Source organism: Syngnathoides biaculeatus, chromosome 19, assembly GCF_019802595.1.
Source record: "Syngnathoides biaculeatus isolate LvHL_M chromosome 19, ASM1980259v1, whole genome shotgun sequence".
NCBI lineage: Eukaryota > Metazoa > Chordata > Actinopteri > Syngnathiformes > Syngnathidae > Syngnathoides > Syngnathoides biaculeatus.
The window spans coordinates 10497953-10520113 of NC_084658.1; the positions used below are offsets into that span (position 1 = coordinate 10497953).

The following is a 22161-nucleotide window of genomic DNA, read 5'->3' on the forward strand; positions in this document are numbered from 1 at the left end:
ATAAAAAAAAATCATGCAATTAAACCACACAAAAGAAAACAGCATGTAGTGTGTGCCAATAACACACCATACCACATGCATAAATAGAATCCAACACACGACATGACATGCATAAAAAAATAGACAAAGCTTGCATGAATCAACATTACCTACAAAAATGGAACAGCAGCAACCTGGAAACGAGGTCTGTAAGAGAAAACCCAAATTTCCTGTTAAATCCTAAAAACCAGGCTTGTTCACTTCATAATTGGTTAGTTTGATTCAATGTCAATGCACCCCCATGGGATATAATATTTAACACATGAACAGTTACTATTTAAAATTCTCGCCCATTTTTCTTGGGACAAAAAAACCCAAACCAGTCAAGATTTATATTTGTGTGTACCAGACCCAAGTATACCATTGCTTAGATAGTAATAGATGGGAGTTATATAGTATTTTTTTTTAACTAGAGTAATGGGTTACCCTGGCAACAGAGGGACTTCATGTTACTTTTACGACTCTTTGCTGGCTGAAAAATGCTCTTAACAAATTCCAGTCAACAATTTTGTTCCACATCAATATGTAAAGATTTGTACATAATTCTAAAATATACTATCGCGTATAACATTCCAAAATATAATTCTGACCATTATACACAACAGTTGAGTGCAAAAATGTGATCCAGCACAGTTCATGATGATTTTTTTCCCTCCCGTTTCGATTCTGGCACAGCGCTCCCGCGGCAGCGGAGTGGGTCAAATGTTATCGAGCGATGGCTTGTTCAAACCAACTTCATCGGACCTGTTCAGCGGGAAACTGAACCCCGAGTTCGCTCCACGGTGTGTCAATAAGATGGTTAACCTCCTTGGCACCCTCCAATAGCAGCATTTTTGAAATTAAGTAAATTAGGTGACGTTGACAAGTCTACTCGGCCCTTTTGACAACCTTCAAGGGCCGTTATGATGGCACATTTCTTTCCATTTTTTAAGGTCTTCCTTCAGAGCCTTATTCTGGTTTTCCAGCTTTGCCACGCGTTCCTCCAAGCCTTGCACGTAGGCCTTTCTTCTCCTCCTGTACTCGCGAGCGGCTTCCCTGCAAAAATAGCAAATGTTCAGGCTACTAAATTAAATGACGTTTCCAAGTTTGACCCGCCATCACATGGCCCAGCAATGCACGTTAATATCACAGGTTTTCATTATCACTAATGTCGATTTGTTTACACTAAATTCTTTGGTAGTGGAGGAGGCAGATATGCAAACCACTAGGATCAGCGTGCTGCTCCTTTCCACCAAATTTTACCTAACACAACGTTGCCATAGATTCAACCTTTGTGGCTCACCAAGATCTGGATGGTAAAGAATATAAAATGAAGATAACGATTAACAACTGATTGTAATACTGCAACGTTATTTCCTCCGAACCTGTTTTTCATCAAGCTGCGTTCCGACTGGTTACGTGGACCGCTGCCCTGTGCCACGCCCTGCGGGAGGATGGAGTTGGCGTATTGTAGCTGCGTGGCTGTCATGTCCCCTGTCGAACCAGCAGATTGATTAAACAATCACTTGCAGCACAAAAAAAAAACAACCTTCAGTACTTCAAATTGAATGCTTTTTAGTTACGCTACTGCTTTTTTGTTGTTGCTAAAAGCGAGTACATTATTAGCAGAGATGAAATAAAGTCAAACGTGCAAGTCTCAAGCAGGTACCAAGTCCTTTTGTCTTGGGTAAGTCGAGTCAAGTATGTTAGTGCAAGTCAAATAATGTCATGTCAATGTAATACGTCAAGTCCCAGTCGTCAGAGAAGGTCAAATCACGACATTGTTGGCTAAAGTGAGCCAACCTGTATGCATACGGAACACCTCTCAAGATAATGTACTCCAATCAACACCATTTCAGAACACAACTTTAAATCGCATGACAATTGAAAAGGGATTAAAAGTTGTTCCATGTGCAAAATAGGCGATTAATATATTGATGGTATTTTTTGTATTAGTGGCTTTGTGGTAGTTCAATAATGGCTGAACACCTGATGAACTGTACTCAATGCTTGCAAAGAAAAGTGGTTTCTGGATCATTTTTAAATAATTCATTATAAACAATGCCATGGACATTTTCACTTTACACTCCCCCCCCTTTCCCCATGTACTGCATTGTTTTTAACTGATATGTACCCTAATTTAAGACCATTACCATTTCGTTCACTAAATTGCTTAATTGTGAACTGTTCTCAGAGGACATGTCAGTACCGCTTCTCCTCTTTCGGATCGTGAGTGACCTGGAGCCTATCCGCGGTTTGAGTTTATGGCGACAGGCCGGGTCCAACCCGGACTGGTCGCCTGTCACAGGGCTCGTGAAGTCAAAACATTCACATCAGTGGAATGTGGGAAGAAGCGAGAGTACCCAGGGAAAACTCCAAACAGGAAGGCCCCGAGTTTCAGATTTAGACTCAGGACATCTCCATTGTACAGCAGACACCCATTGCAGGATTTTTTGGGAAGGGAGGGTGGCGGGCGGCCGATACACCTTGTGTGTGGAGTTTCATGTGCAGCCCTGCCTTGCCTATGGCTTCCTTGCATTCGGGGTCCACCAACCTCTGCCTCCAAACCACAACCATAACTTTTTGCTCAAAGATACATTTTATTTTCTTGAAATGTTATAGTACTTGTTTACTTGTTACTTATTCCATCATTTGCTGAATCCTTTTCTAGACGTTAAAAGTTTCAACCTGGTTTATGTGCCATTAAATCAATTCAGTCTTTGTACCTGCCAGCGGTTGAGCAAATTGCATCTGCAAGTTATCCTGCCTCTCAGTGCAGTATGGAATGGACAGAGGTTGTGTTGGTTGTGTACTTGGCATAGCCATTGTTGCCACCGTCTGTGCTCCCTCATTCTGATAACAGAAAGGACCTCCTTAAAATGAAAGAAAACGTGGTCATTTTTTCACATATTTTATTATACATTTTGGTCGGGCTTGCATTTTCACAAAAATGCACCCCAGATGTTGCAGAAAATGTCGCCACTTGGCTACAAACCTGTGGGTTCGCTTGTTAGCTCACAGTACTTCTGTGGAAATCACAATGGCAGTGAGGTCACTAGGAGGTCACCATCATGAATTATCAAGTCGGCAATGGTCCGATTATTGAATTGTCCCTAAAATAATAATCCGATCCGATTGTTCTGCGGTGCGGGGGTGTGTTGAGAGTCAAGACACGTACACACAGACCCCAAGCGGTGCTCAAGCACCTACCTGCACATTTGCCCTGGATGGGGGGGAAAAAAAGAGCCCTTTTCGCCGCACCCCAATTTTTTCCAAATCAGTACATAAAAAAAAAAAAAAAAATACTACTCCCATATGTGTCATCAATTCCACCCAGTGTTTTAATATCACAGGCATTTATATGTGTCCTGGGTGGAATTACACAAATGATCGAACAACCACCATGTGCAACCATGTTAGCTCAGTTTATTTTTAATTCCCTTGTTCATGAACAGGTTATAAGTTCATTAATATTGGGTTTTTGTTTTGTTTTATCAGTGGAAAAAAATAAAAAAAGACAGCTATTTGAACAGGGATGTGTAGAATTTTTATATCCACTGGAGCTTTCCTTTATGTCCTTCGTTAGTATGCATAATGCATACACAAGTATGCATATTTTTTCTTCAATGTATGAATATTTCTGCCAAGGGGTGCCCTTTTTTTGGCCTTATATGTCTCTTATGAGGAATCTTTCCTCCCAAATTTGCACAGAAAACGGTCACGGCTGGCAAACGGTAGCCAATTCGGGAGCGACCCGACGCTTTCACGAGACTCCACAAACTTGCTTGTATGTGACAAATCCCTTGCACGTGTACCAGACCGGGACTTACAGTAGTCCTACTTGAAGAAGCAATGATTCCGACCCTCACTTCATGACAATTTGTATGAGCGTACTGACCTTGTATTGAAGGAAAATAGTTATTTGGATGATTCCACATGTTTTGGTAGTAGCCAAAGGCATTGGATTCGGGGGCAAGTGTCTGCGGGTTGATAGTCGTCATGGCCGTCAGCGTCTGTGTCCCCTCAGTGTTCAAATTGTGAGACTGAGGAGGCTGAAGCAGAGTGCAAAAAGGAAGGATGTTAGTCGCAAAGCAATCGTCATGTAGAAGATTCAAAAAGGCCTGTGCTGAGATTCGGCAGCGCAGCCCCGGAACATACCTGACACCCTGCTGTTTTGTTTCACAGTAGGTGCAGCGATCTTTTCTGTGTGCACACGACACGGGCAAAATCAACGGCACTCTTATCAAGAATTCAAAACGCACAAGCATCAACTGTTTGCTGAAATGCAAAATGGCAAGAAAAATGTGCTTGATGATTTGAGTATTTTTTTTTTTTTTTCTCGTGCAAAAAGTGCACCGACTATGCTGTCTGTTCCTTGTTTACAAAGAAAAACATTGTACCCATTGTGAAACAAAACAGCAGGCTCGGTTATGTACGTGGACAGCTTTGATTCATCCGGCACACAATGTCTCGAATCCGTGCTGAGAGCAAAGAACTTTTAACGCTATCAAGTCCAAAACTGCTGCTTTGTGTTGGAAATCTCGGCGGCAGTCGCAGGCTGTGGCTAGCCAGGAAAAAAAATAAAATAAAAAGGAAGGACCTGGAATCTTAAATTGGATGTTCTGCACAAGGCCCTTTTCAAACCTGAGGTTTGGTGGTACAGTCAATGCTAATGACAAGCCAGGATGGATTCTAAGCAAATGTTTCCATGCACTCAAAGAAATGAAGACATTTGATCGAGAGACTGTGGATGATTTCATGCCGGGTATTCCTCTTCGTTGTCTTGTCTGGAGTTCAAAAATGATGAGAAAATGGGAGATTACCAATGTCTGCACATTAAAGATGAACAACAATGAGGCAGACCTGAATTGACACTTTTTTTTTTAATTCTCCCTTTTGCATGGATTTTTTTGGAGGAGTGACGCAACACAAGCGAGTTTTTTGTTTTTTTTCCCCAGAGTGAAAGTAGGGCGTCGTGATGGAAATGTCAAAAGAGTCGAGGACGCAGAACCAGCTGGAGAATGCGGGTCCACAAAGGCCACCGCTAAAGGCAAAAGTTGCAAATGATATGAATCGATATTTAAAAAAAATATGCATGTGTTCTTTCCTTTCGCCAAATATTAAACATTATTTTTTTTCTCATTGGCGTTATAAATTGTACGACAGAAATGTCGATTTACCAGTCTTGACTAGTTCATTCAATATAAGACTATTATAATCGGGGGGGGGGGGGGGGACACTGCATGCTACAATGATGCCTTTCTGTTTGTAGCCTGCAGAAATGGAAGCACAAAACAAATGACAATAAAAACCAAACTGGCATTTGTCCTCACTGTTTTTGATTTATTTATACAGTTAAGAGAGTCCAAATGCATTTGCGGCATCGGCGGCCGACTCTGGGCTCCTGGTGCCGAATGAGCGGTTGCACGGTGACGGTGCGCGCTACTCACATCCATTAGGTGTAGAGGCGGAGATCGATCTGAGGTGATCGTTTCCTTCGGAAAGTGCACACTTCACATGTGGCTTATGTCCTTTTGTGCGTAATCATGGTCTCCCCAAAAGGCAGCGCCCGGGGGCGACACACACGGCGCAAGGCCAATCCGGTTTCCCTTTCAAGCCGGCCCGTTTATTGCGTCAAAGCTTATGTCACCAAAGCTCTTGTTGGGAATATTCTTATTACACCCAAAATGTTGCATAGGACTACTTTGTTGGACGTCACGCCATTCATGCGTCAACAGGATTTCCGCGAAATTCCCCCCCGGAAGAAAAAAAAAAAAAAAAAACAATCAAGATAAAAACATTTGCGTGTTTGAATGTGATTCTTTTCTCTCATTTGCTTGCGACACTTGTCTGAACAAAGGGGATTGTTGGAGACAGAACATGTGGTCTTAAGCATTTTACGTGAGACTTGTGTGGCATCTGTATGACGTCCACTTAACACGAAAAATGCGAACTCATTCATTTTGAATGAAGGCGCACATCGACCACCTTCGTGAACACACAAAGTTCAAAAAAGGACACATCAAGACATTAAATTGATAAATATATTATTTAAATTGTTTACTCGTTAGTTAAAAAGTTTTACACCTCAGCCGGAGTAAACACGCACACCAAAAAAAAAAAAAAAAAGTCACGGAGTCGAAAACACAAACATACACGGCACAGAAGAAAATATTTTTATTTACCAAACAATTTAATAAAACCACCCCTGTCCGATTGGGAATTTTTGATGATTTTGTTTTGCGCCCCCATCCATCGGCGATCTACCAATCAGTGAACAGCATTTTTTTTTTTTTTTTTTACAGTCTTGGAAAATAAATAAAATAACTTTTAACCCATATTTTTCATTTAGAACGAAATTCGATATTAAATAGCTTTAAATTATAACAACGAAACACATAAATATTACCCTTTATAGTTTCTACTGTGCGTGTTTGTTTACATACTGTATTTATATTGTCTAACATATTTGAAGGTACCTTCATTTTCATGACCGTGAATTGAGTAGAATACCATTACTAAAACAATAATAATGGTAATAATAATAATAATAAGAATAATGACAACAATAATAATGACAATAACACGCAACTAATCACGGATGAATAGTTTAAAAACAATAAAAATGCTTTAAGACTTTAGGAAATGGAGTAAAACTAGTAACGTCAAAATCTGGAAGGAATGTTTAGTTTTATATTTAAATTGTCTAAAAACATTAAGTTATAGCCGGAAACATACCAAGACAACACACACACAAACAGTGATTTTTATCAAAGTGGAGAAAAACATTAGCTATCGCCAGAAATATAAAGAAAAAAAAATGCCTACAATATAATACATGTAAACACCGTATATCACAAAAATAAAATAATAAAAGCCTATACTACGCCAATGTAAAAACCCATTGAGTACTAAGGAATAATCTCTAAAATTGATCTACAATAGTTTAAAGACCCCCCCCCCCCATAACCCGAAAGAAATATGAAGGTGCTTGTTTATTGATCAACATTTAGAAACAAAGTAAAAGTGAGATGGGATGTGATTAAAAATGGAAAACAAGTCTTAAATATCAAAATAAAAAATAACATTTAAACAAATCCAAAATTATTGGAGTTTGTAATCGGATCTTTTTTTTTTTTACTTTAGAGACGTTCAGGACTGCTTATAAACTCGCAATTCCTTTTACTCTTTACGCCACTATGCTTTAAAACTTTGTTCAAAACGTCACCAGGCCAATGCGTGATAAAAAGCGTCTTTTTTAGAACATACGAAAAGGCAAAAGTGTTCTAAATGAATTCGACTTCACTTGTCCAACCTGACGCGATAATGCAACGCCGTGTTTGACGTAAACGCCTCAAACGTCAACCTCTTGAGCGCCCCGCGTATGCGGAACCTTCGTCGGTCAATTTTTCTGTATATTTAGATATTACCGTCTTAAAGCATTATGGGAAACATCATTTCTTGATGTCAAGTTAGGCCAAAACTAACCTAGCAAAAAGTGGATTAAAGGTTGCACCCACACACCTTTCCTAAACATTTTGTTTTTAAATCCTCCAAATACTTCCGTGTCATCTCGCTCAGCTCGAAAAGGAAAATAAAAGTTAGAAAAAAAAATAAAAATAAAAAAGCAGAATCCAACGATCAGGCGCAGTCATCCACACTTTTCCTGTTGTATCATTGCAAAATATGAAATAAAAAAAATGTAAAAATGAAAGACTTGCTGGAGCTATTTGACCCCACTAGTCCGCGGGCATCTATGTTCTGCAGATGAGTATACTACAATATCTCTCCCAACACGTTTTCCTTATTCCCACAACAATTCGCATACAACAACATTTACGCAAATTCGAAACGTATCATTGCTGATTCCGACGCACTGCGAGACCGTGAGAGTGTCGTGTATGAACTTTTAATAGTTGCAAACAACACGATCGCCACCATGTCATTTTGCGCCGGCAAAAGTCTCCCAATTCGTAGTTTAGTAGATAAAAAAAAAAAAAAAAAAAAAAAAAACGCCCAACAAAGGCATTGGTTCGACGTAGCGGGACGAAGTAGTGTCTCTTTTGTTTTGGACAGCAATTAATACCGAAATCACGAAATTACGATCACAATAAAAGTATTTAGCAATTAGCATGTTTTTTCCCCAAATAGACTTGGCCAAAAAAAAAAAAAAATACTAATCATAAAAACGTTTGTTTTGGTTTTTGTATCCCACGTAATGCACAAGCAACACACTGTGTATATAATTTATTTCATAACTAGATTTACAGCTATCCTAATGGATTTCCAACACGGTCGGTGTTGGGAAGGTATAATAAAACAGATTTTTAAAAAAGTTTAATTTTACTTAAAACATAAAGCATAAAGTGGCCATGTGTCTGTGATCGTAATGAGTCAGCCGGCCACGGAGACGAGTCATTGCGTAGGACGCGTCAAGAGTCTGACGTGATCTTTGTTGATGTCTTATTGAAATTACGAAACCCTCGCTCTTCTACACACAACATGAAAAAAACAAAAGGCTCAAAATCTTGATTAGGCTTTTTAATTTTAAATGTCAATCGTTGGATTATTTAGTCAGCTTCAATTTGTACTATAATAAATCAGGCGTTGCTTTATATATGAATGAAAGGTCTATTTTTTTACATCTCAACATTTGGTAGGCGTAACATGTTCTTGTAAAACTAAAGCCAACAATGCCATATTATACAATATACCATACAGGTATTTGTATTACAGGTAAATGACAGATGAAAAAATGTCATTTTTTAACGTTGGAATTGTTATTGTCATTATGAAATATTGACAGTTGGGGGCAGTAATACCTATTTTCATGTTTAAACCAAGCCAAATTGTCAGAGAAGAAGAACGTTACCGTGGTAACGGCAACAAAAGCTCAAGTTTTTCTTGCTAGCTCCGCGGAAACAGATGACAACCACATTTTAAATACTGTAGAAAAGGACGAAACTCCATAGAAGGTACTTAATTTGTGTTTTTGAAAAACAAAATGTCACTGATAGAAGTCCGAGTGTCTTGTTGCCAATGTTTTGGTCAATTCTCTGGTACAAAAAGTGAAACGGAGCGATGCAAAGCATCGAGTGAACATAGGGCAGCCAATATCGATACAGAACATAAATACAGTATTTATCAATGCATACACTTGTAAACCTAAACAATTGGAAGCTCACATACGTGTAAGTTTGACCTGGTAGCGATAGCTTGAGCTATACTAGAAGAGTTAGCACGCTTTGCTATTATTTTTTATGTACAAACAAGACAGCACTTCTAAACAAACATTGAACAAATCTGCATTTGCGTCAGCTGAACGAGTGGATCTCAAGTTAATAAACGCGTTAAAAGTCAAGAAAAATCGTAGTTTTGGGACACATTTTCTTTCAAAACGAGAACGAAAGCGCAAATCAATTGACGAAAACACTTCATTTTCCTTTGTGGGCCTAAAAAATAATGTATATAACTGGTTCCGACGCAAATTATGGTATACACAACACTTGAGTACAGTTACAAAACAGCACAAACATATCACAGCGAGCAGGAAAACACTTGTACATAGATGTAGAAGTTAAAAGGACAAGAACTGTATGCACTAGTGACACAAAGCAATGTAAGGAAAAACAAATGAAAAGTGTTTAATAATTTGATAATACTGTAAACCCAAGAATGTACTATTCAGTCGGCTGAATTTCATGGTAATTCATACATGGTTGTTGGTAACTGGTGCCTTCCAGTTGATTTTGAAAATCTGGGTACACCCTTGATGGGTGCCAATCAATCACATGTTCAGATTTATAGTTTTGGACAATTTAGAATCCGTAATTAAGTTAAGAAGCATGTTTTCACATCCCAAAGGAGGATCAAACCCACATCCTGTCTGAGGGAGACCTGCAACCAGTTATATGCTCTCTACCTCTCATCCAAAGTCATCCTGGTGTAGGTTCCAGCAAAGCTCCATATTCTTTTGTATGTTTTGTTTTTAAGCTTTTTTGTTGTTGTTAGAATTATTATTATTATTAGCCTTCCCATACAGTATGACACTTCAAACGCCAACCAGAAAAATACATTATGCTTTTGAAAATGTGCTTACAGTTTGCAGTCCTATGGCGAGTCAGCGGCCTCCTTCCAGCATGGGTCGGCCCATGAGTCGCACTGGATCAGTAGTCCCGGGAAGCGGAAGACCTTTAACAGCAGTTCGACCACCTCCTACGGCTATCCGGATACCAACTGGGGTGAGCCAGTGGTTGAGACTTATGATTGTATAACTGCACTGATGATATCATTTCATTTTTTTGAAAGTCAGTAGTTCCAAACCTTTTCTATGCCCCGCGGCATCCAAAAACTAAAAAAAAAAAATGTATATACTAAACTCTCGTGATGGACATTCTCTTCTGACCTACAACTTCACATTTACTCCCAGCAGTCTGTTGTCTTCATTTTGTACCATTTTTCTCTTTGCCGCATTACTTTCAGTACATGTGTGTGTAGTAGATTTTTTTTTTTTTTTTTGTCCAATCAGGGCAAATTTTCATTAAAATTGTGCCTTCTACTTATTATCCCTCAGATTGTTCCAGGTACAGGTGTTCATCCTGGTATGCGGGCTCTCGTGACCACGCCTGGACTCTTGTCAGCACAGATCAAAGTGACTGACAGGCCAGTGACTCAACAAGGCCTGAGTGGTATGAAGACTGGCTTAAAAGGTAAGTGCAGTTTTTGAAGATATGTTTATTAAACACTCAAGTCCGCTCGCATTCAGCATTATAGTAGGATAGGCAAACATTGCGCAAAAGATCAGTGTCAAATTTGTCAACACAGTAAACGCGATTTTTTAGAAGAAAATAAGTTTGTCAGTATGTGCATTCAGTTGGTACTGTTTTTTTTTCTATTACAACTTGTTTAATGTCAAAGGTGCATGGGGATTTTTTGTAATAAGTTGTGGTAATAGGCTGTTGCATTCATATTTGTGAATAATTGCATGTTTAAAAAAACTATAAATGGTCATTAATGTACAAGTCCATTGTACTTTTGATTTTCTTGTTTAAGAAATTCCTTAAAAATAAAAAAAATCATATAAAGATCGTCCTGCCAATTCTGACAAAATCTACTTATGGCCAGATTGATTATTAGCAATTTTTTCCCCCTGTTGCATTGATCAAGAAATTATCATGTAACGAACTCTTTGTTTTCATTTTTTCCCTCTCTGTTATTTCATTTCTACTCCCACTCCCTAAAGGACCTCAGAGACAAATTCTGGACAAGTCTTATTACTTGGGTCTTCTCAGGTAACAAACAGATATTTGTCCTTCCACCAAGTCAGACATTGATTAGGTTGAAGCATGTGACCTATATTTCGCTAAAAATAGGTTTAATTAACCTTAAGTACTTTTTATTCACCCATATGAAAGTATAGATAGAAGCTGTCTCGATGTCACAAACTACATAAGCCAACAGAAAAAAAAACATGTCAAATATGATTTAAAAACCATTGCATACAAGCCCATCAGAGAACCTCAGAATAATTGTTTTTGTAATTGTGCCGTCAGGAGTAAGATCAACGAGTTAACCACAGAGATCAGCAAACTCCACAAAGAAATCGACACCTTCAACCAGGAGAACTCCGTTTATCTGTCCTACGAGAAAAGGTCTGTCAGTGTGCATGTTGGATGGCAGAGTGGACTTCATTTGCAGTGACTGAAATAAAACTTTCCGTCATATGCTCTTCTCGAAGAGCTGAAAGTCTGGCCGCTGAGATCAGGGATCTGCAGGGCCAGCTTGCTGACTACAACATGGTAAGCAATTTGAACTCTCGCCGACTTACGCAGTGAACTGTCTTTTATCCTGCTGTTTTGCAAAATTACATAACCATGCACACTTACTGCCACCTTAAAAGGATACCAAAAGCCTCTCTGCTTCCAGTGGAATGAGAATTTTAACACTGCATGGCTCCTCCTGACACAAAGCAATCAGAATATATATTTTTGTTGTTGTCATTTTATTTAAAGTTGATGGACAAGCTTAACACTAACGCGGACATGGAGGAAATGATCAACGACTACAACAGCGTAAGTGTTCTTCGTAAACAGAAACTAAGCATCGCTGTCATTAAACGATGCAGAGAATCACCAGTCCAAAGTAAATGACATGCAAGTACAGAATTGGCAAATGATACATTTTGATCTAATTTCGCTTCCTTTCCTCCAACCAGTTAAAAGCCCAGAACGACAGAGAGGCGGAAAGCATTGACAGCATCTTTATTGAGAGAAGAGAGTAAGTTTTTGGGAAGAATTTGAATCCACTTTTTACCTCACTGTCTCAATATTGAATGACTTCTCTTCATGTCATCGTGTGACCTTTGCTGGGTTTTCATGTGTTGCACAGGAACAGGCAGCAATGTGCACAAAATGTATTAGTGGATGTCCCTCAAAATAACGGGATCCCCATATTTCAGCTCTAGGAATAGAAGCTAATCAGATGACCCCAGAACTGTACAGGGAGTCTTCGGACTATGACTGAGATCCATTCCTAGAGTAGCAACTTAAGTCAGATTCCACCATTAAAGTCAGAATTTACATCAAAATACTTGGGGAAAAAAACAAATACATTGAAATAAACAAGATGGTGTAATTAGCATGGCTGCTGAGAGGTGGATGGAGAAGAACAAAGGGAGGCTGTGCTTAGCTGCTGCGAAGGAACCTGGTCCTCAATCCTCTCCATCTCGACAAGTATCACAGAACCTTGTTTTGCGATCATTGTATCCGACATAGGAATCTAACCCTTCACATGCGCTAAAATACGGGCTTTGCCTTTGTCTTTCTATGATCTTGAGCTACGTTTCCACGGCAATGGATTTTCTTTTGGCTGGAGAAGCAGTGCTAAAAGACAGCTTGATAATGTCGAAAAAAGGAGGACAAAAAATCTGAAGATACTCCCGCTGCACAAACACGGACAGGCACTAGCCAGACAAAATGGTGGACGGGGGACAGGCCTTGTAAAGTCGAAACATCTTAGATCAGAACCGTGTTAACCCGATGACTCCCTGTAGTTTTACTTGCAAATCAACCAGTGATATGAAAATATACATCTCGTTGAATAGATTAAATTTCACTTCTTAAATGGATATTAAGAGAAAGTGGTGATATTTCTTAGCAATTTTGGGTGCTATAATAATTCTCCATGGTCCACTTTGCTCCAAGTCTTTTAATAGAATTGCTTGTCCTTGACACACTCACGTATTTACTCCTCTGTCTTGATGTAAGGATCTTCAAAGTATTGCACATCCTCTTCCCCATCAGCCGCATGGTGCTCAAAGGTAAACGTCTGATGGTTCATGTACCGGCCCGTCTCCGAATAGATGCTTGAAGCCGCCGGGGCCTCTTGATTCTCGTCTTGCCGCAGTCGTCTATGCCTGTAATTGTGGAAGAGGCGATACAAGGAGGGGCCTTTGATGGCGCACACGATGACCACGGATGTAGTCAGCGCCAAGGCTGCAACATATGCTGCGAATCTCCAAGTGTTTCCGGACGCGGGCTTTTGATCTAGTTGGGGGTTGAAGGTGGTCTCCGTGAGATACTTTGGTTATTCTTGCCGTCCACATGTTTCATATAAAATTGCAGATTTCCTACCGCGGTTGTCTGGGCTGGTGGTCAGCATCATTTTTGGCACGTGGGGTTGTTGAGAGTACCCTGTTGTGCCAGATGGTGGGTTTTGAGGGTAAACTTTGGAGGAAGGTGGTGATATTGGGTCGCACTTAGCGAGAGCCTCAAAAAGATGCATTCCAGCCTGTTGCTCTGGCGAAGCACATTTAGTATTTGACCCCACTGTGGCGCAAAACATAACATAATCAGTCGTTTCCTGCTTAAAATTGAATGTATGTTGTTTAACTGTGAGAAAAAGGGACAAAAAGGCAATATTCTAATGACTAGTTTCATTATTCATTTTTTAATAAACCTATAATGTGAATGTTGGGCATTTTTTTACAAAAGTAAGCAATGAAGATGGTTACCATTGGTGACTCCTGCTGCTTTTATCTCTCTGATGACGCTCAGCAGCTGGCAGGAACAATTCCATGGGTTGTCTTCTAGGTCTACCTTCTAATAGAGTCAAGAGCACTACTTAGTAAATACTTTCAATGGCTGGAGTTCAGATAAGAAAAAAAAGTACATTTACAGTCAATTTATTCACTTGTGAACAATATAAATTTGCATAGTGAGGATGCCTTGAAGCAATGCTATAAGGTGGTTTTACTCTGCAGTTCTGTAGTTTTTAGGGTAACATTTAGGTTTGTTGTTTTAGTGATGCAGTAGCTTTAGTTATTTCCTGAATGGTGACAAAAAGATGCCGTTATGATTCTGGGAGTGTGACTGCTTCTTCTTACATCAAAAGTCACTTAAACTCAAACAACAAAATCAATCTCCACCCTACATTGAATTACTCGTGAATTTTCAAAACCCCAAGAGGGTTTGCAGGATATTGCAAATGTGTAGGGCTCAAAGTATATGATTTGTTACCTGTAGATTATTAAGCTCGCTGAATAACTTTGCGGGAAGGCTTGTCAGCAGGTTTTGGGACAGGTTCAGCACTTTCAGGTCGTTAAGGCCATAGAAAGAGTCGGGCTGTAGGCTATAAAAAATAAATAACCCCAAAAAACAAATGTGCAGTAAATGCAGTTTGAAGTTTTGCTAGACTGTAATAAAAAGGTTTCTGTGAATATTAGTATCTACGAAACATGTTTTTCAGAGCTCAATCAACTCTAAGCGTATGTGAATACATTTGCAATCAAAATGAGATTCACACCCTAATGCATGGGTGTCAAAACTCATTTTTCTCATGGGAGACATTGTTGTTCCGGTTTCCCTCAAAGGGCCATTATGACTGTGAAAAAAAGAATTGTCATCTCATCATATTTACATCAGCAATTTATGAAATAGTTTTTGGATCAGAAATCTTGGGTAATGTGTTTTTCAACTATTTATTTTTGGTAACACAAAAATGCTTGTAATAGCTCAACTTCATCATATGACAAATTAAAATTTTGGTACTGATTTTTTTTTTTTTTTTTTTTTTTACAAGAATCATAAAAATTGACACTAGATTTGGCTTCGTGGGCCACATAAATTCATGTGGCGGGCCAGATCTAGCCCCCCGGCCTTGAGTTTGACACCAGTCCCCGAGCGGAATGGGAACTGAACCCACGCTGGCTGCACCAAAATCAGTCTCGTGTACTTCTCCACTGTTGCTGTAATGAGCATCACCATGAATACGCTTTCAAGTTGTTTGGCTGACCAATCTTCAAAACCACTCGAATTTAGCTTCCTCTCAAAATGTTAAGCCATATGTAAAATCAAAGATGGTGCTGTACAGTATTCACCCCCCCCCCCTCGGCTTTTTGTATTTTTTATTTTTATTTACCTGCTGATTTGGTTCCTGGATAGGGACAGCACGCTGAGGTGGGGTACAACAGATAAGTAGCGAGCTGGTATTTGGGTCACCTGGTTACCATCCAGACGGAGGTCCACCAGTTGGGGATAACTGGCCAAGCTTTGTCTGTCCTGACTTGTTAAAGTAATCTGATTCCTCTCGATCACAAGACTAGTAACAGATGAGTTGCTGATACTGGGGGGGATCGTCTTCAGAGAGTTGTCGGTTAAGTTTTGGACCTGCCACAGAATGGTGGATGGTTAGCGCATGGAAACTAGTTAACTATACTTTGACTGGCTGGGAATGTAACAACAGAAATATATTCTCACATGATTATGTTCCACGGCGTCATTATTCTTTGGATAAATTGTCACGAAAGAGACCAACCACAGCAGGTGGAGTAATCGCCGGGGGTGGCCCATGATCCCCCTCGAAAGGGAACAAAACATGTTTCCTTTCACATTAAAGGACAGTGTGACCATGCGGTCATTTGGATAAACAGAAGTATCAGTGGATTTTTAAGCAGAAATTGAAACGCAACTTTGTCTCCCTAAAGATAATGATATAAATTAGAGGACTAACCTTTGTCATATATATATTGTCCATTGATCAGTGCTCTTACCATTGCTCGCCATTGTTGGTGATAATTAAGTATTAACACGGACCACATACCTTTTGTTCTCCTCCCAGCAAGATGACGAATACACGCGTGGTGCAGCCAGCGTAGCAAAGGACCTTTGCCCCCACTTGTAAATCCTGAAGGCTTACATGCAACATTTTATGGTACTGAACACTTTGATCAAGCCAGACTGCATTGCATGTTTCCTGGTAGCCTCCATCCAGCGTTGAGTAAACTATTTTATTACTTCTGCACTTTGTAACACCTGCATTTCCAGACAGGTCCTTATTTTAATTAAAAAAAAAGGTAAAACATTAAATAAATGCACACAATTTGGGACCAAAATTGACCAGTATTCAGAACTGCTCAGGGTTCCAACCACCTTGACTACATCGAGAGATAGACAAATACTTTTGAGGTACTGATCACTCATGAACAGTGCTGATACCAACCACTGATACTTAAGGAAAAAAAAATCTATACTTTATATACATATTTTAAGTCCTCCTCACCAGTAGTTGGAAGTACTCTGCCACAGTTTTGACACATCGGTGAACGATGTGTGTCAGAAAATAAGAACTGTCTCCGTTCACAACTATTTGTTGTTGTCCATCCATCCATTTTCTTCACCGCTTATCCTCACGAGGGTCACGGGAGTGCTGGAGCCTATCCCAGCTGTCAACGGGCAGGAGGCGGGGCACACCCTGAACTGGTTGCCAGGCAATCGGAGGGCACAACGAGACAAACAGCCGCACTCACAATCACACCCAGGGGCAATTTAGAGTGTCCAATTAATGTTGCATGTTTTTGGGATGTGGGAGGAAACCAGAGTATCCGGAGGAAACCCACGCAGGCACGGGGAGAACATGCAAACTCCACACAGGCGGGTTCGGGATTGAACCCGAGACCTCAGGCCAACGCTTCACCAACTGAACCACCGTGCTCCCCTATTTGTTGTGTTGATTGAAATTCTATGTATTCAAAGTAACAGTGGTGACAGTGCTACGATATTGGTAACTCAAGAGTGAAAACTTGTTCTGGTTTCTCTCTGGGGGGGGAAAAAAATATGTTTTGAACATCTCTGACCCCATTCCTTATAGCACCTGCAGAAAAACGCATGTATTGGTTCAAGTTTTTTATTTTTTTTATTTTAGATTAACCAAATGAAGAGTACAGTGAGCACTTTCAGATGTTCTGTCCATTCTGCTGTCTTTGTTCTGCAGAAGGGAGGACGCTATCAGGGTCATTGAAGAAGAAATCAAAAAGGAAAGGCGCGTTGCCGAGGAGATTGTCCAAGCCATGCCGACTCCAAAGCAGGAGAAATATTTCACTATGACGACAGCCAATGAGGAACTACTACAGGCACGTTTTGTATCTCAGTTTCAGTGAAATGCAGGCTGAATTCACTCTTTTCTTTATTACAAAAAAGGCTTGGAGTCATATTTTTCACAATAAGTACTCATTACTTTCTTGTTGGCTCCCAGGAGCTTGCTCTTCTCCAAGAGGAGCTTGATGCCCTGCTGACCCGGAAGGAGGAATACGAAGCTGTGAGTTGCCTCAAAACAGAAGCACGGATAAAAAGCAGCAAGCAGAGATTGCAGATGGCAACATATCTGATCACTGAACAGAGGTTAGAAGCGTTTCTAGTTTAAGCACTAGTATTTGTTTTGTCGCATGTGCCTTATGTAGGAGCTGGCCCACTCACAGATAAAACAGGAAGTGGTTCGACTCCATGAAACTTTGTCAACACTGGAGGCAAAGCGGGACAACATGGAGGCGGAACATAAGAGCTTCAGCACGCCTCAGGAGGAAAGAGAGAAACTCTTGAAACAGGTTGGTTTATTATTCATAATAATGATATTAATGACGGCTGCACAGTCTGCATGTGGTTAGATCTGCCTCACACTCGAAGGTTCTCAATTTGAGACTCAAGTTGGAGTTGAAGATGACCGTGACTACATAATAATGATAATAATATTCGTAATAATAATGTTTTTGTCACAGCGTCATGCTTTGTTTTTCAGGTGAAAGAGGACAATCAGGAAATTGCCAGTATGGACAGACAGTAAGTATTTGATGCTTTTGGCATTGTGGCCCGGGTGATGTGCCACACGAACATTCTGTGAATATAAAAGCGTAGATTGGACAGTTGTGGTTGCTTGGTTATTTGATATGATGTGTGCGTGTTTGTCTTCAGGCTGGTGGAGATCAGAGACAGGACCGGTCAAATCGCAGAAGAGATCCGACAACAAGAGCAGGACTCAGAGGAAGCTCAAGGTGCTCCATTGTCGTTTGATGTGTCTGCTTTTTGTCCCACAATTATGACTTAAGTCACCTTTTTACTGCACTGCACATGTCAGATACATATCCAATTTATATCCATGTATGAAAGAGACTTGGGTTGGATTTGGGGGGGAAAAAAATCTGTAGTATACTAATAATAATGTATTTACTGTTAAATGAAATTAATGTTAATCGAAACAAATCTTTTTTGGCCATTTGAACATATTAGTACAACACAGTATTTACCTATTCATTACAAACTGTCTCAACATGAGGCAGTAGTACCTGCATAATCTAATTACATTGAATGCAAGAACTGTATTTCAAAAGTCGACCTTAACCTAGTCGGAGACGTGTTAATTTGACAGTATGTTTGTTTATTATTGCAGCTGTGGTGGCATGGATTTGCACGTTAAAAACATATTCCATGATTGATTAACTTTTAAACATGTATCGGACCTTTTTGATTGTGTTCTAGACTATGTGTGTCTGGACTATGCGGTATATAAATATGAAACAGATAAAACCAGTGCATTTGAATATATTGTAGTATCTAGTGAACATTTTCATGTACTGAATTGTTCTTCTTTTGAAGGGGAGTGTCAGCAGAAGTACAAGGAGCTGAAGAGGAAAGAGGAGGAAATTGATGGTAACTGTACATTTATATTTCTTTCTTTTCCCAATGATCATAGAGTGCAAAGTACATAAAAATACGGAAATCATGGTGAGCAAAGAAAAATATATATTTTTCAATATTCCTTTTCTATAGTGGCTTTTTTGGACGAGGCATACAGTACGCATTTCTGTGTAACCTGAACTCTGAATTGCCCATTCGCAGGATTCCTGCAGGCCTTTGAGGATTTAAGGACCCAAGAGCAGAATAAGATGGCTCAGAGCCAGGAGAACATCGTCTCCCTCTTGGAGCACTGCAGCCGGGTCAGTCAAGGAGGGAGGAGAGCTCTTAGTTTCTGCAGATTTATTTTGAATTTCAAAAAAAAAAAAAAAAAAACTTGTAAATAAATATTAATTAGTTTTTTTTAAAATGAAAAATAGTCATCACAATAATAGTAGCTCACATTTTCACCTATAACCCCAAGATGAGATTTCGCCCCCCCCCCCTTCTTTTATCCCCCTGCAATTAATTTAATTTTGTTAATGTAAGCATCAGTGATAAAATCTGGACATGGAGTTAAGCGTGTATTTTGTCACACACAGAACATGTTGCGGCTCCGTCGGGTGGACACAATCACAGCCAGCGAGCTGAGGAACATGCAGGACGTGCTGGTCAGCAAGGAGACGGAGGTGTCGCAGTCAGCGAGCACCGCCAGGGGACTGACCACTGGTCAGCGACGCAACGTAGATCCACACATGGCAGACACCAAATAATATCCTATGTCATGTGTTCGTGTCCCAGAGTCCCAGCGCCTGCAGCAGGACCTGGAGAAAGTGCAGCAGCTGGAGGGCAAGATCACAGGCGAGTTGATCACGCTGAAAGAAAACGTCAAACAGATGGAGTCGGAGCTGCTCACCTACAGGGACCTGGAAAGTCTGAAGCGCACGGCAGACCAGAGGAAGATGGTAGGAGTCCCCCGCTATGTTGTATACACTACATAGACGAGTACACGTCACCTCAACAGACGTTTGGGATCAACGAGTGACGCCCTGATGTTGCGGTTTGGAGCATTTTTGCTGTACCATCTGTTGGCATATGCCGTCCAAATCTAGAGTTGTGTTCCTTAAGTGTGGGACCACATTGTGTCCCATGTCGGGCAGCACTGAGGTGGACTGCAAGTGATGCAGCCATATAAAGAGCAAGAAGAAAAGGTAGCGAAGGTTCCCATTTAAGTGTCTGTTAAAGAAACAATTGTTTGACGGTTTAGAATTCACGTAACATTGATGTTAATTTCCACTAACATGCACATCTGACCTTTTATTTGGAGAACTGGGCCGAGCGTAAGTGAGATCAGGCACTGAGGAATACTTTTAGTAGGTTTAAATTTAACGTAAATTTTTCTTTATCATCATCTCCCGCAAATTGGATAACTAGTTTTGAAATCAGTGTAGGTGTTTAATCGGTAAAAAAAAGTACAATGTTGTCGCGCAGAGACTGCAGGAAGAGCGAGTTTCCCTCACACAGCGGCGAGATTCATTCCGACAGCTTTTGGAGGAGATGAACCAGAAATATGAGGCGCTGAAGACCAAGCTGGATGAAAATGAGACCCATGCGGAGGTTTGTACACTCAGAGCACTTTTGAATATGTAGGATTTGTTTAAGGAAAGCTCTTTGAGTATTTATTTGATATCATGGATGTCTATCTTAAGGACCATGTATGCTCTTTGTTTTCTCTAGTAATAAAATTCTATACACTAGTATAATGAGAATGGTGCACAAGTACAATGAATGAATGCTAATGTTTCACTAATACCGTACGGCATTTATGTACACAAGTAAGACAACTCAGATGTTAACTAGGGCATATAACATATTGGTGAATAAGGTCCATTTACTAGGCTACTCTTTGTCCTCAGTGTTAAAAAAAAAAAAAAAAAAAACAATTTGGCGCACTAGTGTTACTAGGAACATTTTTTCCACTACTCTGTGAAATGCCTGCAAGGTCAACTTTGTATACTTGTAGGCCTACCGCTTACTACTAAAGTCGGCAGTACTAATATCCCGCAGTAATCAAGTTCAGCCTTGCTTATAAGCATCCAGTTTTCCTACTAGTGAATACAAAGAGCGTATTATTACATCAATCTTTAATCAAATACATGTTCAAACGTCTGTACGGGAGGCTTTTTGAGCATTTATTTGATACCCTTTATCTAGTGGGCATTTTGGTGCGACTAGTCCGCCATGCTACTAGTGTGTGACATGCTTACAAGTTGGGCCGAGTAGTATTACAAGCACACCAGTAATATTTTATTGCATACTAGTAGGCCACAAGTGGCCTTCGTTGTCAAAAACAACTATTAAACAATTCATTGCCATTGATGGCTGTTGAATTCAAATCTTCATAATGTCTTTCCATCCTGGCATGCTAACATTGGGGTTTCCGTTTGTAGCTAGCTAACCTGGAGCGGAAGTGGCAACATTTGGAGCAGAACAACTTTGTCATGAAAGAATGTATCCTTCCCAAAAAGGATGCTCATGTGTGTTTTTGTGATTTTTATCTGTAGCTGGTTTTTCTTTAACGGTAGTACCAGTCATCGCCTCGAAATCCCAGGAGAGTGACTTCGCCTCAGTTTCCAAGAACGTCTACGAACAAATAGCCGATTACAACAAGAGCCTTATAGACTCACTGCAGAACATCAGGAGCTGAGCGCACATATAAGCCATGCAGCCAAATTGATTATTTGAGTCGTGTATGTGTTTTATTTTTTGGTGTGTGTGTAAAATAGGTTTGATAACTTTAGACTAACTGCATAGTTGCTCAAGTGAGTTTAAATGTACTGTCACAATATTAGCAATATTTTTTAAAAATACCAATGTACTTACTAAAAATTGTTTTCTTAATATATGTGTAGAACGTCAGTCATCCAGGTTGTAATATTGTCCATTCAAGCAAAAACCCCTGATTCTGGGTAACGTGACACCTTTTTTTTCTCTTTTATTGCTTTTAATTGAAATGAACACATTTTGCATAAAATCCAAATTATGCTCTAGAAATATATCTGGCCTTCCAGTATCAAAGAGTACAGTAAACATTTGATCTGAGTGGGAAACAAGCGTGACCTCTACCAAATAAACAGGACAATTTTTTTTGTTTTGTTATTTTTACCAACCACTGAGGTCAACACAACAAGTTTAAGCCCGT

At 39.9% G+C, this 22161-nt stretch overlaps 3 protein-coding genes across 13 annotated transcripts; 1 reads left to right on the forward strand and 2 right to left on the reverse strand.

The window, feature by feature from the left end:
* Positions 1 to 10: 10 nt before the first annotated feature.
* On the reverse strand, positions 11 to 10248 carry LOC133492811 (cAMP-responsive element modulator-like). Of its 8 annotated transcripts, XM_061805538.1 has the most exons (7): positions 5469 to 5759; positions 4177 to 4221; positions 3917 to 4070; positions 3014 to 3044; positions 2745 to 2891; positions 1404 to 1512; positions 11 to 1074 (listed from the first exon to the last, which is right to left on the reverse strand). In XM_061805538.1, the coding sequence occupies exons 3-7, from the start codon at positions 3977 to 3979 to the stop codon at positions 930 to 932; spliced, it is 495 nt and encodes a 164-aa protein (XP_061661522.1). In that variant the 5' UTR covers positions 3980 to 4070; positions 4177 to 4221; positions 5469 to 5759; the 3' UTR covers positions 11 to 929. The 8 variants fall into 8 exon arrangements, with proteins under 8 accessions (XP_061661522.1, XP_061661521.1, XP_061661523.1 ...); XM_061805537.1 differs by lacking the exon at positions 4177 to 4221 and having other exon boundaries at positions 14 to 1074; XM_061805535.1 differs by lacking the exons at positions 3014 to 3044; positions 5469 to 5759 and adding an exon at positions 10118 to 10247 and having other exon boundaries at positions 18 to 1074.
* ift74 (intraflagellar transport 74) lies at positions 8369 to 22110 on the forward strand. Of its 2 annotated transcripts, none has more exons than XM_061805522.1 (21): positions 8369 to 8993; positions 9883 to 9963; positions 10120 to 10259; positions 10592 to 10727; positions 11261 to 11309; positions 11571 to 11669; positions 11756 to 11816; positions 12030 to 12089; positions 12233 to 12294; positions 17287 to 17425; positions 17548 to 17610; positions 17753 to 17896; positions 18088 to 18128; positions 18261 to 18340; positions 18942 to 18995; positions 19185 to 19282; positions 19562 to 19688; positions 19761 to 19924; positions 20451 to 20576; positions 21410 to 21470; positions 21551 to 22110. In XM_061805522.1, exons 2-21 carry the CDS (start codon positions 9930 to 9932, stop codon positions 21664 to 21666), a joined length of 1854 nt encoding a protein of 617 aa, XP_061661506.1. In that variant the 5' UTR covers positions 8369 to 8993; positions 9883 to 9929; the 3' UTR covers positions 21667 to 22110. The 2 variants fall into 2 exon arrangements, with proteins under 2 accessions (XP_061661506.1, XP_061661505.1); XM_061805521.1 differs by having other exon boundaries at positions 8371 to 8993; positions 9883 to 9993.
* On the reverse strand, positions 12842 to 16173 carry LOC133492809 (leucine-rich repeat-containing protein 19-like). Of its 3 annotated transcripts, none has more exons than XM_061805523.1 (7): positions 16117 to 16173; positions 15774 to 15873; positions 15436 to 15683; positions 14535 to 14646; positions 14030 to 14117; positions 13650 to 13844; positions 12842 to 13562 (listed from the first exon to the last, which is right to left on the reverse strand). In XM_061805523.1, the coding sequence occupies exons 2-7, from the start codon at positions 15864 to 15866 to the stop codon at positions 13261 to 13263; spliced, it is 1038 nt and encodes a 345-aa protein (XP_061661507.1). In that variant the 5' UTR covers positions 15867 to 15873; positions 16117 to 16173; the 3' UTR covers positions 12842 to 13260. The 3 variants fall into 3 exon arrangements, with proteins under 3 accessions (XP_061661507.1, XP_061661509.1, XP_061661510.1); XM_061805525.1 differs by lacking the exon at positions 16117 to 16173 and adding an exon at positions 16027 to 16103; XM_061805526.1 differs by lacking the exon at positions 16117 to 16173 and adding an exon at positions 16067 to 16090.
* Positions 22111 to 22161: the final 51 nt, after the last annotated feature.

Excerpts from the sequence above, each read along its gene's own strand:
- ift74 (XM_061805521.1), top strand. The coding sequence starts at position 9,930 with ATGCTCTCTACCTCTCATCCAAAGTCATCCTGGTGTAGGTTCCAGCAA. Across the intron at positions 11,310-11,570 it reads TATTACTTGGGTCTTCTCAG|GAGTAAGATCAACGAGTTAA; the intron begins GTAACAAACAGA and ends TTGTGCCGTCAG. Across the intron at positions 19,283-19,561 it reads TCTTGGAGCACTGCAGCCGG|AACATGTTGCGGCTCCGTCG; the intron begins GTCAGTCAAGGA and ends TGTCACACACAG.
- LOC133492809 (XM_061805523.1), bottom strand. The coding sequence starts at position 15,866 with ATGGGCCACCCCCGGCGATTACTCCACCTGCTGTGGTTGGTCTCTTTC. Across the intron at positions 14,118-14,534 it reads GCGAGCTTAATAATCTACAG|AAGGTAGACCTAGAAGACAA; the intron begins GTAACAAATCAT and ends TGACTCTATTAG. Across the intron at positions 13,563-13,649 it reads CACCAGCCCAGACAACCGCG|ATCAAAAGCCCGCGTCCGGA; the intron begins GTAGGAAATCTG and ends ACCCCCAACTAG.
- LOC133492811 (XM_061805532.1), bottom strand. Across the intron at positions 1,513-2,744 it reads ATTTGCTCAACCGCTGGCAG|GGGACATGACAGCCACGCAG; the intron begins GTACAAAGACTG and ends CTGGTTCGACAG. Across the intron at positions 1,075-1,403 it reads CGCAGCTTGATGAAAAACAG|GGAAGCCGCTCGCGAGTACA; the intron begins GTTCGGAGGAAA and ends CTATTTTTGCAG.